An 18,854-nucleotide genomic window follows, 5' to 3' on the forward strand; every position below is an offset into this window, starting at 1 on the left:
TTACCGTTTTAGGATTTTATGAGCAAATGTTCCAAGAATGAAATGTTTTACCCAGAGCGTGTGTCTTGGGACAGTTGGAGTGGGGCAGACTGACAGACCATGGAGAGGGCCAGGGCTAGCCTTTACTCACTGGAGAGTCTTCAACATGATTTGCTTCCTGACACCACCTCCAGCACAAGACCAATGGCCACAACAATAACCACAAAATAGTGTCCTCACCATATTCACATTCTGGTCCATAGAATCCAGGGAAGCAGGAGCAGGTGTAATTCCCGATGGTCTCAATGCACTCTCCTTGCTTGCTACAGGATGTGTCCTGGCAGGAGGCTGCATGCATACAGAAGGATCAGAATCATGGGCATTCCCGGGAGGTGGGAAGAAAAGCTGGATTCTTCCCCAAGCCACAGACTCAGCCCCACTCAGATAAGATTGAGCCAGCCAAACAACAGAAAATGACCATGTCCTCTTGGGGTGCCAGCCTGGTCCCCGTGAAGGACATTGTAGGAGCCCCACTGGAGCATCGCATGGCTTCCACCTTAGGCTGAGTTGAGTGTTGCCTAAGGAGGGATTGCTATGTGTGGCACAGAGAGACAAAGAGTCACCGATGGATGTGAGACAGAGAAACTCCTCTATGTGGCACAAAATAGGTTGTGACTTTTAACCAAGAATGTTCTAGAGTTCTATTATTACAGAAGCCCCTATGACAGAGAGTACAGCATAAAGATTAGGAATCAGATGTGGGCGGTCACACATATGTGATCAGAATCGTGGCTCTCCTGCCTACTATTATGGGACCTCAGACAAGTTACTTCTCTGGGGCCAACCTGCCCAAGATCAGGGCCAAAGCCCTTCCACCTTTTGTTCATTTCAAATCTGTACCCAACACCACATGGTGGAGGAGCAGAAGAACCAAATGAGATGCTTAAGACTTCCCCGTGGTACAGGACAGTCTCATGAAGAGGTGTTTCGCAGGTCCAAATATGCCAGGCTTAGTTGTGGAGAGCACAACTGGCCAGCCAGGCCCTTCTCAGTAAGTCTGAATGGAGAGGGGCTGGGGTTTCTTTCCTGCAAGAGACTTTTTGGAGATGGATCTGTGCACTATGCACCTGATGGAGGGTTAGCATTAGAATTGATAATATGAAAGCGCTGAGAACATTTTTACTGATGAGGTCATAGCTGGGGGTAAGGTCTGAGGCTAGACTATTTTCTGGTAGTGTTTCCTCTGCACTAAGCCCTGGCCACACATGGTCCACTTTGGGGTCCATTATAAGAGGAAATTCATATGTTACATAGAGGGTTATATTAGATGACCTCTACATTCCCTCTCAACTCTGAGATGCTAAAATCTAAAAGTCATGCAGATTCTGCGGGAGGACATTCTTGAGGCAGCCAGCAAGTTTGGTGAAGCTGCATGGGGCTACTGGGAAGGGTTCCAAGTAATGGGAAGATGCAGAAAGAGCAGTAGCCTAGAGACAGACTTTGGTCCACATCTTCCATCCTATCACCTTGACCCCACCAGTGTCTTCCACCAGCGATACCTGTCTGCCCTATGCTTTTGGAGCATATGCATTTTGTTCTGATTATAGCTTCCTCAGGATCTCAGAATGTTAGACATGAAAAAACAAAGTCTATAGTCTCCACTTTAGGGTTTCAAGCGGGTTAGTAACTTGTCTATACCTTTGAATCCCCAGGAAAGGACATAATGTTGATTCACTGAATGAATCTTTTTTTTTTGGCTAGACTGTTCCGAGGTCTAACAAATCCTGACATTTAGAGAATTGGTCCCACTTAATTTCTTGTTGTAGTCTACATATCTATTTCTCATCCATCTCCCACAGAGAGTTGATGGTTCCCTACACCCTTTACATCTTGGGTGGCAAAATGCTACTGAGTGATAGTGGCTGCCAAGGGTGTTGCGTTGGTGGACATGAGAACTGACTGTGCTCCAGTGAAATTGCAACAATTAACGATGTCCACTATTGTTGCAGGTTAGAGGAGTGGCATCAGCGTCGTGCATGCCAGGAGTTTTCAATCCCTTTTCTTCCTTGTGACTTTTTGCAAGTTTTATTGGGGAAAATGGTCTTGCAGATATGGATGTTGAAGGTTGGGCAGGGAGGGGAAGCAGTGGCATACTGGAAACATCGACTGGCAAACAAGATAATCTTCCAGGGACTGTTCCAGGGAGGCATAACCCAGGGAGTGTAGGGATTTGACTGGGAGGGCAGCAGGATGCGCTAATATTCTGGTAATGTCCATCCTGGCCTACAAAGAACAGGTCCTGATTTTTTAAATTAATGAATTTGTTCATTTGTTTATAAATTATTTATAAAATGAGACCTGAATACATGACAATGCATTTATGGATATGTTTTCTCTCAGATAGGAGGCTTGAGTGAGGAGAGAGAGAGAAAGTAGAGGAAAGTGGAGGAAGAGCTCTGAGGGGAGGTGTTTATATAATTTAAAGAATTTATTTATTTATTTTTTACTTTATTTTGTTTTTTATGTTCAAATAGCCAGCATATAGTACATCGTTAGTTTTTGATGTAGTGTTTAACGATTCATTAGTTGGGTAAAACACCCAGTGTTCATCACCACACATGCCCTCCTTAATAGCCATCACCTAGTTACCCCATCCCCCCACCCTCTCCCTTCTGTAACCCTCAGTTTGGTTCCCAGAGTCCAGAGTTTCTCATGGTTTGTCTCCCCCTCTGATTTCTTCCCATTCAGTTTTCCCTCCCTTCCCCTGTGGTCCTCTGTGCTATTCCTTATGTTCCACATAAGGAGTGAAACCATATGATAATTGTCTTTCTCTGCTTGACTTATTTCACTTAGCATAATCCCCTCCAGTTCCATCCATGTTGATTTTAGAACATACATAGCAGAGTGTGGCATCTGTAAGATGACTTATGAAAGAAGAAGCTTCAGAGTACTCAGGACTGTCTTGCCCAGGGCCATCAAGTCTCTCCCTAGCCACAGTGTTTGTGCACTACATGGGGCAGGAGGGGCTCCTCTATGTGAGAAGCTGCATCAGAAAGATGGAACAAGCACATGAGTACAGGAAGACCAAGCTTCCATGCATGTCTGCTTACTTGGGAACTGCTTACTTCATTGAGAAGCAAATACCCTCCCAGTTACCTCTTCCCTTTCCTCACACCCCGAACCTCTCCCAAAGTCCATCACACCTGAACACAGGTTGTTGTTGAAGGGAATCTAAAGCATTTGTGATTCTTGGTCATGTTCTCATGGTGTCTCATGAGAATGTAGAGCAGAGAGTACAGTAGCATTTGTGTCTAAAAAACACCAACTTTGGATCATGAGTTTGAAACCAACTCCACCATCAAGTAGCTTAGAACTTTGAGCAGATCCCTTACTAGCCTGAGCCTTTGTCTCATCAGTGAGATGAGAGTACTAGAGGACCCAGTTGATGAGGTTCTCCCAAGGACTAGACGAAACTAATACGAAATAGACTACCAACCCATGAACTAACAGCAATGCCTGCACCATACTGACGTGCAGTAAGTATTAGTTACGGCTGTGTCTCCTGGGGGCAGGGTCAAGCTACCTTTCAACTTCTACTAGGGCAGAGTGGTGCAAAAAAGCTCTGGACATAAATTTTAGGAAACCAAAACTTTCTGAGCATCTACTTCATCAGTTATGAAATGAAGAAGATGGGTCAGATGATCGTAAAATTATCGTAAAATTCTAGTTTCAAAAATCCAGTTTTCTCTAATCCTGATCTTATATTCTTCAAGGTGCTCAGTAACACTGCTTGATTGTAGTTTATTCTTTGTTCTCACATCCCTGACTTTGTGACTCAATGTTACCGACACAGTGGCTATATTAATGAACCAGGGAAGTTATTTGTTTTAAACAGACAATCTTCAGAGTAGAGAAGATCCTACCTGTATAGCATAGTGCCCGCTTCCTTTTCCCGCAAGGCTCATCATTCCACTTGCCAGGGGCCAACACACTCTTGATGTAGATCTCCACACAGTCCTGGTTGTTCTTCTTGTTGTTGGGCTCATTGTCAGCCCAGTTCTCAGCGTCTTTGGTGAGAGGCTTTTTGGTTCCCACCCAGGTCCATTTATCATTGATCTTCCGGATCCCAATCCAGTAGTAAGAGCTGTAGTAAGGTATGACATCATTGAGGTAAGCAATTTCTTTTTTATTCTGGATGGCCACTAAATCCGTGTAGTGCTTCTGGCAGAATACCCGGGAATAGTTCCATGAATATGCTTTCGTGCTGTAATTATAGGTCCATGCTGCCACTTCTTTCTGCTTTATTAATTCTGAGTAAAGGAGAGTGAATGCCAGGTTAGCATCCCTAACCAGAAGGATTCTGTGAGCATAAATACACTTCTATATAGTCAGATGAGCTTCTGACTGGAAAACAAATATTTAAAACATGACTCTTTTATGTCTAATCTAGTTGTTTTAAGGAAGAAGAGTAGTTTCCATCTTTCACCTAAAAATATATACATGAAGTCAGAATAGGAAATTGTACTCTGAGGATCCTTAGTATTAGAGATTTGAAATCATAATGGTAACAGAGTTGGGTCGTCTAATCTTCTCCTCCTTTTATAAATGGAAGAGACATATTAATTAATTTGCCCAATTTAAATGACACATAAAATGTCTTGGTGGCTGCTTTGAATCTACAGGTTCTGCCTCTTCACATGGAAAATAAGATGCTCTATGATCTGGAGTCTAGCTGCTGGCCCAGCCTCATCACCCACCATATTTACCTTCTTAGCAAAACAGACTCCCACTTTGTATTTTTGCAATGCTCTTCCTGCTATTCTGGCTGCCCTCCCCACATATGCCTTGTAAATTTTCTTCACCCTACTTTCCATGACTTGCCCAGGTAGGCTTGCCGCTCCTTCCTCCAGGCTCCCACTGCACCTCATCTCTGCTTCCACCTCCCTTAGCACTGGGTATTGGAATGTCTCTTCCTGTGACATGGTAAGATGCTAGATTGTGAATCCTGATAGTGGTCTGTTTTTCTCTCTGGGTCCTTCACACCAAACACAGAGCTTGGCACTTAACAGGTGTTCAATAAATACTTGTTGAGTGAAAGACAACATGTTTGTGGCGGAGACAGGTTACAAATCAAATCTCCTGATCTGCAATCTTACACTCATTCCACCTCTTGACTATTTCTCTTTGTTAAATTACTCTGTGTCCTCCATTTCCGCTCACTCACTTGTTAAAACAAGCCTTTTGAAGACATGTTTGTGATATTAAATGAAATAAAGTATGTGCCCTTCAAAAGTGTAAGGGCCAGTCTGATGGAAGATACTGTTTTTGTAGCCAGTGGGAACTCACCTGGGCCAGAAGAGGCCAGATCCCACGTGAAGAAGTAAGTGTACAATGCAAGCAATCAGACCTGGAAGTGGCTCTCTTTCCTGTTTATAGAGTCTTTTTCCTATTCAACCCTGTCCTCTACTGCCCACATGAGGGTCATTTATGTTTGTCTCTCCCTCCCTGACACCTCTATTGAATTGCTTTGCCCTAAAACTTTATTTTGGAGTCACCAGGGCTGCATTATTGACCTCCATGGAGTTTAGGCAGTTTTGCCTTAATCTGCCTCTTCCTCCATAATAAAATATTCAAAACTATATTTTACAATTGCTAATAAATTTTACAATTTACTATATATATATATAGTATGCTAAGACATTTTTGTGGGTCCCTAACGGTATTGTGGACCAATGCCCGCTGTGTCTAATGGATTATTGGTCCTGGAGATGTCCGTTTCAGTTTGTCCAGAGTTTTCCAGCAATGTGATGGTGTTGGGTGCATTTTTTTTTCCAGGCATTTGGGTGGGGAGAGTATTCCCATGCCTCATAACAACTGACTACCATCCTTAAATTCTCCTACTTGGAGAAGGTCCCCTCATTACTCAGGCCCAGATGAAGGGTTAACATAAATTTTACCAAAGATCAGGGCACTGAAGCAAAGGAGTTGGACAGTTCTGAAGATCACTCTCTGAAATCTCCAGTTCCAGATGGCTTTTAGGCACCTGGCCTGAAACAAGAAAAGAAAACTTCTTTTTAGCATCGATGTGAAATCAATGGGGCCAAAAAAATTCTTGTTAATAATCATTATATTGAGTCATAATCCTCCCTGTTTCCATCAGTATGGAGGTTCAAGCCCTCTGCTTCGTTCTTATTTCTCACTGCTCTGTTCTGAGTTGTACCCTGAACCAACACCGAGGACAGAATTTGTTTCTTCTTTCATTCGACAAATATTTGTCAAGTAACTACTTTGTGCAACTAATATTTTTTGTTTATGAAACACTTTGTAATAAACACATAAGAAAAATATTGTCATTATTATTATGCAATAATCTCCCTTTAAGAACTAGTATGCCATACCCCCGAATACTAGGAAGTTGCATGCAAACTCCCTGACTGACCTATACTTTGATGCACGGGGCATCAGTGAATTGTCCTGTGCTATGCCATCTACTCTGTATTATTGATCTATGTTTTATCTTCTTGCTTGACAATTTCAGCCTATGTCCACAATATTATTCAATATTTAATATATATGCAAAGTACATATATATTTTAATACATATAATAAACTTATTCCCTTTGGATCAATAGCAAGTATTATTTCTAATGAGTTCCCTTCTGTTGGGATTTCATCAAATCTGTTAACATTTTAAAAATATTTTAGGCAAATAAGTTCCAGGAATACTCATTTTGTGCAACTCCTTCCTGTCACACATGAAAGAACTGAAGGTTGGGGAATCTAAAATCACATGTGCTTTCAGGAAATTCAATCTTTTAAATTTTGATTTATTACCTTTTTTGTAAAGAAGTCAGATGTAGTGATCAAGTAAAGACTTTAAGCTTAAAACTGTATTATATTAGGTTACAATTCTGCATAGGTATTAAAGGAGAGAAAACAAATAATATAAAATTTCCTATTATCCGGAACTTAGTTTTTTTTTTAAAGTGATGAGGGTTATTAGATCACTATAGCATTTAATTCCACTGGAATGAATATTAAGAAATGATGTGACATTTATTGTAAAAGGCTATTCTTTACAATGTATTGGACATCCCATCTTTTATTAGTTTTAAAACTTCTGACAAAAAAGTTAGCTTTCCACTTAGAAAGGTGTGAGAGCTTGTACAATTTTCCAAAATGCTTTCAGAGGCGCAAGCAGCAGAAGTATTACAGCTGAAGAACACGATAATGTAGATCTCATGAAGGAGACCCCAATATTTACCTTTGAACATGTGCTGGATTTCTTCTCCAGTAGACTAGAGGAGAAATATAGTGTTTGCAATCTAGTGGTGCTCTCCGTGTGCCCTTTGGAAGTGTTTGTCTCCCTGTACATTTCTCCGTAGAGCATTTCTAGGGGTTTCTCTGGCTTTAGGGAAAGTTCAAGGAAGTGTGTGGGAGGCTGGTCAAGGGAGGCTCCTGCTTCCCTATCAGTGTCCAACTCCAGCCACTATCCCAAAAGCGCTGTTTCACATTTTAACTAGTTTGTTTAAACTTTGAAATATGGTTTAAACAGAATTGAGAGAGAGAGAGAGTTTTTAAAATTTTAAGGTTTTCAAGGTGGATGTTGGGTTAACATAATGATTCTTATTCTTGCAGGACTTTTGAATTCCTTTGAAAGTCTGATAAGAGCTACAGTCAGGTTTCTTAAAAAAATGCACAGTTGCAGGGTTTTTTTAGACAATTTCAGTTGGTTCATGGACTCACTAAGTCTGTCCGTGTTTAATGGACCACAAGTTCAAATCTCTGTGAAATTCAAGGCAACAGAGTAAGTCACTGGCAACGGACAAGGGTTTTGTGTGTGAGCCTGGAGAATGGGTGATGCCTAAGAATCTTCCTTTGAGTGGCCATTTTCCTCTGAAATTTCCTTGGGGTGGGCAGGCTTTCTCACATCTGTTCCTGTTCTACAGTGTCATCTTCAACTCTAAGATCCTGGAGATTTAAGGACTGTTCCCTGTGTTACTAAGCCACTTAAGTGTTGAAACAAGAGGAAATGTCTCTAAGAGAAATGGCCACGTGCTCTGCTAATCTTTCCTTAAGTCCTGGCAGTCAACTTCAAACTAGAAGTCACCGGGAAACAGTCTGTGACTGGGTCATTAAAATCACATCCTGTGCCTGGGTAAACCTTCATTAAAGCTGCTTCACACTGTGGTTCTCTTTAATTTTACTTTTCCTAAGAACTGAAAAAATGGGGTGAAGAGAGGGGCAGAGAGAAAGTGCAAGACCAAATGTTTTTTCCCTTGCCCTCACTTTGCTTAGGAGGAGGTACTGGATGCCAGCAGGAGTCCGATGGCTGCCGGTATCAAAGTTGGCAGAAATGGTACCATGGAAAGCGATTCTTTCCTCCTATGTTGTAGACCACAGCTTTGTGCTTTTAGAGGCAGAATTGACACTGTCCCGCCCTGGACTGTTTGCCTTCTGCCCCAATACTGATTTCTCTCCTTCCCCTTTGGTTCAGGTTCTTTAACTTCCTTGTTTCCCTTTATTCTCCAGCCTCCTCCAACCACCAGCCCACGAAACTGCTCTTACCAACTTTACCACTGAAATCCTAATTAACAAACCCAGTGAACACTCTCCCTTCTTATCTTCCTTGACCTTTCTGCAGCAATAAATACTACTGAATACTTCCTTTTATTTAAAATGTTTCCGTTGGCTCTTCTTTTGAATCTTATCTGACATCTTGAGCAATTTTGATGAGTCTTCCTCTGAGTCTATCTCAACCCTCTGCTTGCACTTGTAGAGATAGAGAGTACCCTGGGGTCCTGCCTCCATGACCCTATTCTCTTATCACACATCTGCTTTCCTGAGGTCTTCTTCTGGTCATCTGTGTGCCAAATGGCCCCCAGGCAGCATCTCCAACCCTGACTTCCCTCCTGAGCATGACATCTGCAACCCAAATGCAAAGCAAGCATATGAGTGTGCAGTTGGAGAATGCTGCTGGCAGAGGCTTCTCAAGGCCAAGATGACTTAGGTCTGAATCTCAGCTATAATAGAGAGCAGACGCTTCATGTTTAATAAATATTTTATGAATGAATGAACAAATAAATAAGAACAATGGCACAGGAATGACTGAAAGTAAGAAGTGGGTGCTGAGTAGGAAAATACTGAAAAAATATGTGATGATTATAACTCAGTATTTAAGGGCTACAGCAGTAATTGTATCAAATTTAAAAGTATGTTATGATTAAGCAGAAGAGTGTAAGAAAGTTGTACAAAAAAAATGATCATGGTACTTTGTCTCATTCTATTTGCGTGTGAGAGAAGCAAGGGGCATGATGGCTCACATCCTGTGTGAGGGAACAAATGAGTAGGACTCACTCTCTTAACACCGTACGGGTAAGATAGAAGGATATGTGGAGAAGTGGGGAAATTGAGGATTTTTATAATGGGTGGTGTGTTTCAGGAAAGCCTGGAGGGGCATCAAGTAGCAGCAGCTCTTAGAAGTTGGGAACGAGAAAGCAAATTTCAATTTAACCCTCTGGAGTGAGTGTGACTCTCAGAAAGCCTCTAGCACCAAAGGGGACTCATATAATAGGCATAGGTTCCTACTAGCGGACAGTCTCACTGACCTGAGGCCTGAGACCCTGAAGTCCTTCATCAGGTGGACCATGGAGGTTCAAAGACCAAGGATCTTTCTCCTTTGTCCAAACCCTTCACATCAACCTGTCATCAAATCCTATTGACTTTACCTTCTGACCAGATATTTAGTCATTCTCCAGATTTCCACTTACCATTAAGGTACATAATTCTTTCCTTTCTGCACATCTTCTAATTGGTCTCTCCTCAAGTTACTATCTTCAAGTTACCCATGTTCAATTATTTCTCTATAATGAAGTCAGAAAGATATTCCTAACACAAAAACCTGATCATATCACTTTACTATTTAAAGTCCATCAGCTGTTCCTACTCCTTGAGCAATAAACACAAACTCTTCGAGATGACACATGTAAGACCCTTCGAAATGTGGCCTCTTCTTTTTGTCTAGTCTCATCTCCTGCCATTAACTTTCAGTTTATTCACCCCCACACAATTCTACAATGCATTTATAACGAAACATCTTGTAGTTTCCAGAATGCCCTGTATGTGCCCCATGTTCTCCTTATTGCCCAAAGAACCCTCTCCTTCTCTGTGTGCCTAGCTCTAAATCCAAAAATCTCCTCCTGAAAGGAGACTTCTCTATCACCAATCCTCCCCTCCCCCCCCACCGCCCCCACCGAGACAGGCGCTCCCCGTTACTCCCTGTTCTTTCCCATTGTTTATTTCAGTAGCTATTAATTTATCAAATGCCTACAATGTGTCAGGTACTCTTCAAGGCACTGGCCTTAAAATGGTAAAAACAGATACCATTCCTGTCCTGTGGAATATACAATCTATTGAGGAAGACAGACAATGAAATGCCAATAAATACACAGCAGTTCCTAACAAATAAACACGAAACCTGGAAACTAGTGATAAGCGCTAGGTAGGGAATTAAAGTGGGGTTATGTGGTAGAGGGACTGGGTGGTTCCCTTAGGCAGGGAGCTCAGGGCAGATCTCTCTAAGAAGGTCATTTTTAACTGAAAGCAGAAGGGCCAGAAGAAGCCAGCCAGGGAGAATCAGGAAGAAGAGAATTAAAGACAGAAGGAAAAGGTGATGTGAAGGCATTGAGTGGCAGCAAAGTGTGGAGTGTTCACAGAACATGAAGCATCAGTGTGGCTGGAATAGAATGAGCAGTGGAAGAGTATGACATGAAGCTGGTGACAGATCACTCCGGGGCTTTAGGAACTAAAACAAGGGGATGAGATTTTGTTCTAAATGCAGAGGAATCAGAGGCTGGGGTGTTTTAATAGAGGCAATGATGTGGTCTGATTGATGTCGAAAACTGGGAGGTCCTAGAGGTTAATTGAAAAGGTAGTTTTGATGAGGGAGCTGAGGGCACAGCACAAGCTAACTCCCTGCAACCTACCCCCCTCCCAGGCGGGATATGTGTGAAATTCCTCAGGCACTGCTGGCTGTCCAATAACAAAGGAAAGGGAAAAACAAAGGGCTAACTGATAGAGCTCACAGTCATGCAGGACAGGAGTCTCCATCAGTTTGCAACTGTCTTAATGATTTACAATAAAAGAGCAATCTCCAGAAAGCTATAGACTCAATTTCCTGGAACCCTAACATCACCCTCCCTTCCATAGGATAGAAAATCTTATATCACCAGTCACTCCTCACAATCCCAGTGCAGCTCTTTCTGCCCACGGGTCCTGTCCCCATGCTATAATAAAAACACTCCTTTTGTACCGAAAAAGTCTCAAGAATTCTTTTGTGGCTGCCGGCTCCGAACAACCCCCCGCCCAAATCACATCAGGTTGGGACTAGATCTTGTGAGTCTGATGTAATAGTGCGCAGAAGGGATCTAATTGCCAGGGCTCTGAACAGAGAAGCGTCCTGAGCAGATGCACCTGATTATGGCGGTTTTGATGAATTAGCTGCAGAGAGGTTGTGCTGTGCAAAGGGGAGGCTACTGTACTAGTTCCAGCGGGAGTAAAAGGGGGTCTGGCTTGGGCTGTGGGCAATGGGAATGCAAAGCAGGGAGGTAGATGTGAGAGTCATGGAGGAGGCAGAACTACACAAATTGCTGGTGGCAGAGTCCAGGTTTCACAAGGCATTACAACTGCACAATACTTCCCTGAAGTTTCTGGACAGTAGTGGTGGTGGCAGAGCACTGATGTTAGTAGCCCCAGCAGCTTAAAGGTAGAAAATGAAACACAGTGGAAAAAAAAAAAAAGAGGTCTCTAGGCCAATAGCAAACTAGAAATAAAGACAGGCAGGAACCCAGGACATTAACACTGAGAATCAAAGCACATATTTAAATTAGACTACCAATCACCATTATTTAGGTTGAAATACTAGCATTAAAAATAAAGTAGCATACCTAATTTTTAAATAGTCCATTGGAGCATGACTGAGCTATATCCCTACAAATATAAAGGAATCATTTTGTATTTGACTTTATGAAGTTTCTGTCTGCTTTTCAATCAAAGAAGTGAGACACCTAAAAGATAATGTAATAAATGTCATTCATGAAACCACCATGTGCCTACTCTCTAGGATAGGTCCAGGGTCTTTTCTCAGTATTGCCCATTATGCAGCAGGTCATTCTGATTTTTGAAAATTTGATTAGTAAGCTTCCACTTACAGGATTCTGAAGCTACATATTCTAAGAGCCAGTGGCCAGCCCCGGAGAAGGTGAACCAGGTAGCTTCATTTTGAAAAACAGGTAATGAAAGAGTAAGAACTAAAAGCCTCAGACCTAAAATGGTTAAGGTATAAATGGAAGAAAATCCAGACCTGTTCCCTAAACCACTAGAACTCTGACTAACATCAGCATAATTTAATTGCAAGTTCCCAATCAAGAGCTCCCCTCTCTGAGATTCATCTCATTGAAAACATCCCACCAGATAAACCTTAGCCTCTTTCCTCAGGTCCTAGAGGTTAATTGAAGCCACTCTGAACTTGAAGCCAAATTTACACACAGAGGGTTGAGGTTCCTGAATCCCAAGAACCAAATGTGCCCAGGGGCAAAGGAAAAGGTCTTACTTTTGGAATACTGAAAACAGTTCTAGAGCTGGAGTCCTCAGCACTTGATTGCAGAGTTCCAGCCCAGTTTCAAGATGCTAATGGAGGAGCTTCTAAGCATAAAGCACAGGAGGCAATAGAGTGGGGTTTTTAACCTAAGACCCATGTGCGGGTCGGGGAACCCACTGTACTTGTCCAGAAAGTTGGTGTTTATGTGGATGTTTGCATTTTCATCTGGGATGAAGAGTTGTATTTTCACTAGAACCTCAAGGAATCCCACGATCCAATGTGTTAACATACTTCTGATATAGAGGAGGATCCCAAACTGAATAGAAGGAAGAGATGACTAACTCCTTATCCATGTAAGTTGACCAACACAGAGGATGTATGATATGCAAAAGATGAGACAAAATCAATCCACATTCTCATGTCATTGGAGTTCAAACTCACGACAGACTCAAACTCATTCCTGTTCTCTTCACAGTCTTCTTCTCTATTCTCCCCAGTACAGAAAATCCCCATTGCAAATATTTGAGAAGTGTATCATAGTAAAGTAAAGAGGTGGGGTGAATCATGTATGAATGCTGCTTTCTTCTGGCATCCCATGGAAAAGGGCTCAAAAACAGAGAGAGCTGATTCCTTGCTAGCTACAGATTGCAGGATTTTGGACTCTGGGACTGTGGGAGATACTCCTGGTAAGTCAGAAGTGAAACCGTGTGTCTTATCTGTTAACAAGTTCAAAAATGCCTAGTTTTCCTTGTATCTTTCCTGAATCCCAAACTCCACAAATTTTTTCTTTTTCACAACAATAATAGCTGACATTTACTAATCAGCTACCACGTGCCAGCCTCTGATTTAAATGTTTTTCAGTGCAATCCTATTTAATCTTCACAATGACACTATAAAGTAAAGTGCTAGAACTTATTTATTTTACAGATGAAGAAACCGAATCACTAACAGGATGGAGACTTAAGGCAGAAATGGAAACCATGCGGATACTCCACATAAGTCCCAGCAGACTCCTAGGGCTCAGAGAGGGAACTAGGAGGGCTGGGACGAGACCACATTCAATCACAGGTTGTCCCAGGACACCTGCTCAGCCTCACCTTCAACCCAGAAAGAAGAGCAATCCTGGAGAAGGTGGCCAAGAGTTTACCAAGATCTGCAACATGAGAGTTTCTGTAAGCTCCAGAAGGAAAAACAGCAGCAGGGGAGCCAAGGGACAGAAGTCCAGATCCAGACAACGTCAAGCCTAGCAGTGCGGCTGTAGGTGAAACTCCTGGTCTCCGTAAGACTCAGGGGCTTCATTCATCACATGGAAATAGCAACGTCAACCCCCAAGGATGTTAGAGGGTCAAAATGGACCGCAGGTTTGGACATGCTCACACTTCAAAGGGCTATTCAACATAAAGTGCCATGACTACTGCTCTTCCTCACTTTGCCTGCCAGACTCAGCCTCTACACCGCCATCTCATCCAGTTCCCAGAGTACAGAGAAAGGAACTTACCATCTCCTCTGCACCTCGGCTTCCTCTCTGCCGTCTGCCCAACCCAGACTTCTTATAGTCTTGCTGCCTCCCCTCAGTGTCAAGCTGTTTAGAAAAGCAACTTCCTATTCAAGTTCCAGAAATTCACCACAGCCCTTCCCATGAATTTGGATGTTGATAATACAGGAGCAGTTGATAATACTTAGTAGCAGTGGTCACCGGGGGGTAGGAGGTTACCTACTTCCATGGAGGATGGTCTGGAGACAGGGGCAAGTGTGAATCACTCCTGGACATCCCGGGCTGAGCAGCGCAGGAATAGTGCCCACACCCCCAGGGGTCAAGTTTCCTCTGATTATGATATCAGTCCCAATTTAAGGTCGTACGTTTGGAAAATATGCTCTGTCTTAATCATAATGTCCCAGTGTAAATTTTCCAGTTATTGTGAAGTCTCAGTGAATGTTAACAATTCGGGCAGCCTTCTGAGGCAAGGGAGCAAAAATAATAATACAAAATAATAAGGTAGGAAAGGAAAAAGCCACTGAGAAAATCCTGGCCGAGGGGTGGTGGGGGGAGGTGTGATTGCTGGAAAGGTTTGAAATGAAATATAACAGACATGGGTCATTATTAGAAAAGAGCTTCTGCTTCTTGTATCAGAAAAAAAAATGTAAACTGGAAGTTTCGTGTGTGGGAGTAGGAGGTGTTGGCTCAGTGCTCTTCAGCCTGGGCTCTGTGGCTGAGCCGCCTGAGTCCCATGTTGGCCACACGTGTGTCTCACCATCAGGCAAATGACCTAAACTCTCTATGCCTCTTTTTTCCAACTGTGAAACAGAATGACAGTGACAGAACTCACCTGACAGGTTGTTGTGTGGTTGAAAGAGTTAATACGTGGAGAGTGCTTGAAACCATATCTGGCCCACAGTGGGCACTCACCCAGAGTAAGCCATTGTTTTTACTTCTCAGAGTTGTTATCAGCCAGCTTCAAATCAAGTGTCACGTACTCAGTGTCAAGTCAGAAAACCCTACCTCCTGTTTATCTTCTTGGGGTTCTAGTTGTGCAGTGTTGGGTGTTATTCTTCATTCTCTCCATGAGTGTTACAGCTTGTAAATAGGCATCTTGTGGGTAGATTAAAAATGGAATAAGATGGAAGGATCTGGAGAGAAGTCCAAAGATAACGATGATTTAAGGAGTTTGGGGCTGCATTTGCACTGAGGAATTTGGGCCCAAGAGGAAGGGATTAATTATGTAGAGGTAGAAAGCCTGGGCAGGGAGGTGGCAATAAAGGAGTAACAGGAGGGGAACGCAGATACTGAGAGGGGAGAAGAGGGGGGCAGCTCGAGTGATGCAGTGGTTGGGAGCCCCGGCCCTGGAGCTGGACTGCTGGGCTCTGCCAGCCACCGGCGGTGTGCCCTAGGCAACTTACTACCCTCCTCGGGACTCAGTTCCTTCAGCTATCTCAATAATAAACAAAGATAACAGTCACTGCATGGAGGTGTTAGGACCATTAATGGATTTATATGGGAAGGGCTTGGAGCGTACCTGGCACACAGAGAGTGCATGTGCATGGGGGCTTTTGTTTTCCTGAGACTTGCCTCCTTTTCCTCTGTGCTTATTTTCACTCTCCAGACCCTCTTGGCATTGCCTCCTTTTAAAAACATTTCTCAGATGGGTATGAGGGAAGGTGCTCTGTAGACTGTAGGTCCTTATTGATAATGTGTTTTAAGTTGGATAATGTTAAGTTTTAGGGAGTCTGAGGGAAGTAGAGAAGGATTTCTGGGAAGAAACATGGTGGGGAAACCACTTGACTTTGTTGAAAGGCCGTTCAGGCTGAAAACCTGAATACCATTTGCTTGAATGGATATCGTCTATGTAGAAAATTTGGATTGTTTCTATTTATGTGGCCATTAAAAATACAATATAATGCCAATGTAGTTTAATAGGTAGTGTGATTTATCTGTTCCATATGTTTTCTCATCTCTTCATAGTCTACGGGCCCCTCTGCTATGTTAGTCTTCCTCTCCTATTGTGTCTAGCAGAGGGCAAATAGACACTCAACAAATACCTGTGATTCATTAGTTAGATTGATGACTCTGGGCAGACACGATGAAAATGCTCCCTCCCTTCTCCACTTGGATTTCTACTTATCCTATTACATCATAGATGCATTCATACATGCAACAATTATTTGCATCCCTCCAATGTTCCAGGCAGCATGCTAGCACTGGAGATTTGGGAAAACCCTAGTGGACCTCACACTTATTTTTTTTTTTTAGGGAAGAGTCATTAGATATTAAATAAAAATCACACGAATAAATGCAGAAAGAAAAAAATGTGTTACAGTGAAAAGATATGATGGGAACTTGACCTGAGGAAGGCTCCCAGGGACAGTGACTTCAGAGCTGAGGTCGTACTTCGAATAAGCATTACTACATCAGGTAGGGAGAACATTCTAGGTCGGTGAAAGCTTAGAGCAGCCTGGGAGCCTCTGGACAGCCACAGTGGCTGGAGGGTGGTAAGGGAGGCTGGACAGGTAGGGAGCACCTGGACTGTGCCCAGTCTCAGGCCATGTTATGGCTGTCAGCACGTGCACCACCTGTCATCCTGTGAAATAGAAGGCAGTTCATTACTCCTCTACAGCTGGTACCTCTACTCGGAGAACACTAGGGAACTTTCTACATAACAGGCTGGAAGAGGAAAGGCTAGAACTTTAAAAAGAACATATAGCTCCTCCCCCTTATTGTTAATATAATATGTTCATTGTTAATTAGAAAAGAAAGAAAAAGACAAGAAAATTCAGAAAAGTACAGAGAAGGGGAAAAAGATCTCCCCTAATACCGTGGAATTGGAATGGAATTAGAATCCCATTATACACTCAGTACCATGCTTTTTTTGTTTTGTTTGATGATATATCATAAACCTTTGTGATGCTTTAAAATATATTTCTGCTGTAGTTACAATTACCCCTGCAATATATAAGTACATCTAAGTAGAAATACATATACAACGTAAAGATGAACAATGAAAGATAAAGTTAACTCTTCCCATGGCTTAAATGGACTTTATCAAAACTTCCCAGAAAGGGGGAAATGGGAGAAGAAAAACAACTTACCAGATAAAGGGATCCCTTGTGGCTTATTCTCCTGAAGTGTCTGACCCTCCCCTGTTGGCTGACACAGTCATGAACAAAGATGTCAACCCTCCCCATACAGCTTTTGGAAGATATCACACACAAGTCTCTCGAGCTTCTAAATCTTCTGCTTGAAACTCTATTTAAATTGGTCTGTGGTGTTATGATTAAGCATTTCCTTTCTCTATCTGTGCTCTCCAGTTTTTGAAAGGGAAGGAAAGGCAGTGAAATCAGTCATCTGGGCAAAGGTCTCAGACAGTAAACATGTCCACACACATAACCTTAAATAGCAATTGGATTCTCAGGACAAATTCCACATTACCATGTTTATGCCCTCTCAGTCCCACCCTGGGGGTTCATTTATTCATCTTATAGATTTTCATGAGGATGTGCGCTGCACTATCATCTAAGTGAATAAGACACAGTCCCCATCCTGAAGGAGCTCAAAGACCAACGGACAGACAGGCACAGAAACAGATCATTATAAACACAGTGGGGGAGCCAGCATATGCACCCATTCCTGCAGGAGCCACCTGAGAGGACAGCTAACTAACGAAGGACCTGCTGGGGGCAATGGAGAGTGGTTAGAAGAGGTGCTTGGAGCCTACGTCTCTTCAGGTGAGTGGAAGAAGTGGGATTCCTTTGTGCAAGCTCAGCGGCTGGACATGTACACACAGAAAATACTCTAAACTCAGCAGATGAATTATGAAGTGGTATCTCACATTAAAAGCATTTTTATTCTCCCCAAAGCATATTGTTTCTGGGGCCCTTTGATTACCAGAAGGCTGTGATAACCACAGAGAGGTTATCACCCACATAAGAACACTAGAATCATAATCAAACGGTGACCTGTCTATAAATGAACACCATGAATAGAATATTTAAAAGTCACTGAGGAAATGAAGCAGAGATATTGTTAGATTTATGAGCTAAGATTGCTGAACACTTATTCTTAGTCCAGACTTTATGAGAAGCATTTAAATATCTGTATCTCACTTAATCCTCACAACGGCTTTATGAGGCAGATTCCATCTACATAGTTGGTCCATCTACTCAGAGATTATTATGATTGGCATTTTATTGAAAAGGAAATTGAGACTTGGGGGGTTAAATACCTTGCTCAAGATTACAGAGCTGACAAAAGAAAAGGATGAGATTCAAATTCAAGTCTAGTAGTGAAATAATACTACACTAAACTCTAGTGTGGTAGGGTTTTTTTGTTTTTGTTTTTGTTTTTTTTTTTTAAATTAAACTCAGTATAAAGTGCTTCCTGGGGAGGGAAGAAGAGGTTCCTCTGACCCTCTCCTCTTGGCAGTCTGGTGGGTATTCTATGCTCAAAATCTCTGGTACTGAAAGATGGATCAAGAGTGACACTGAATCAAACTACTTCTCACTTCCGTGTCAGGACACGAGGTCATGTCTCAGGTCAGGGTCTGCTGTTACTGAGCCTGCTTGGGTTAAAATTGCCTTGATCACAAAAGGAAGTTGTTGCCAATTTGCTGGGGAATGTATTTTTTGTCTGGAAATGTGAGGCAAACATAAAAATGCTCCAATTCAATTCAGAGGAAAAATGGCAAGATTGGGTGGGAAGTAGAACAGGCTAATTTCTTTTTTTAATTTTTATTTAAATTCAATTAATTAACATATAGTGTATTATTAGTTTCAGAGGTAGAAC

The 18,854-nt window shown here is 42.4% G+C and overlaps 1 protein-coding gene across 11 annotated transcripts in view; it reads right to left on the bottom strand.

The window, feature by feature from the left end:
- Positions 1-17,345, bottom strand: part of SELP (selectin P) — a 39,965-nt gene extending 22,620 nt beyond the window's left edge. For 3 of the 11 annotated variants that reach the window (XM_036097998.2, XM_036097997.2, XM_036097995.2), the window contains exons 1-4: positions 17,162-17,340; positions 5,937-6,027; positions 3,903-4,289; positions 220-327 (exon numbers count right to left, since the gene is read on the bottom strand). In XM_036097998.2, coding sequence (XP_035953891.1) covers positions 220-327; positions 3,903-4,289; positions 5,937-6,027; positions 17,162-17,257 — 682 coding nt within the window. In that variant the 5' untranslated portion in view covers positions 17,258-17,340. Of the gene's footprint in view, positions 1-219; positions 328-3,902; positions 4,290-5,936; positions 6,028-14,075; positions 14,190-17,161 lie in introns of those variants that run through there. The other 8 variants (XM_078077934.1, XM_036098002.2, XM_078077936.1 and 5 more) reach the window with 7 other exon arrangements.
- Positions 17,346-18,854: the final 1,509 nt, after the last annotated feature.

Source organism: Halichoerus grypus, chromosome 7 (genome assembly GCF_964656455.1).
Source record: "Halichoerus grypus chromosome 7, mHalGry1.hap1.1, whole genome shotgun sequence".
Lineage (NCBI taxonomy): Eukaryota > Metazoa > Chordata > Mammalia > Carnivora > Phocidae > Halichoerus > Halichoerus grypus.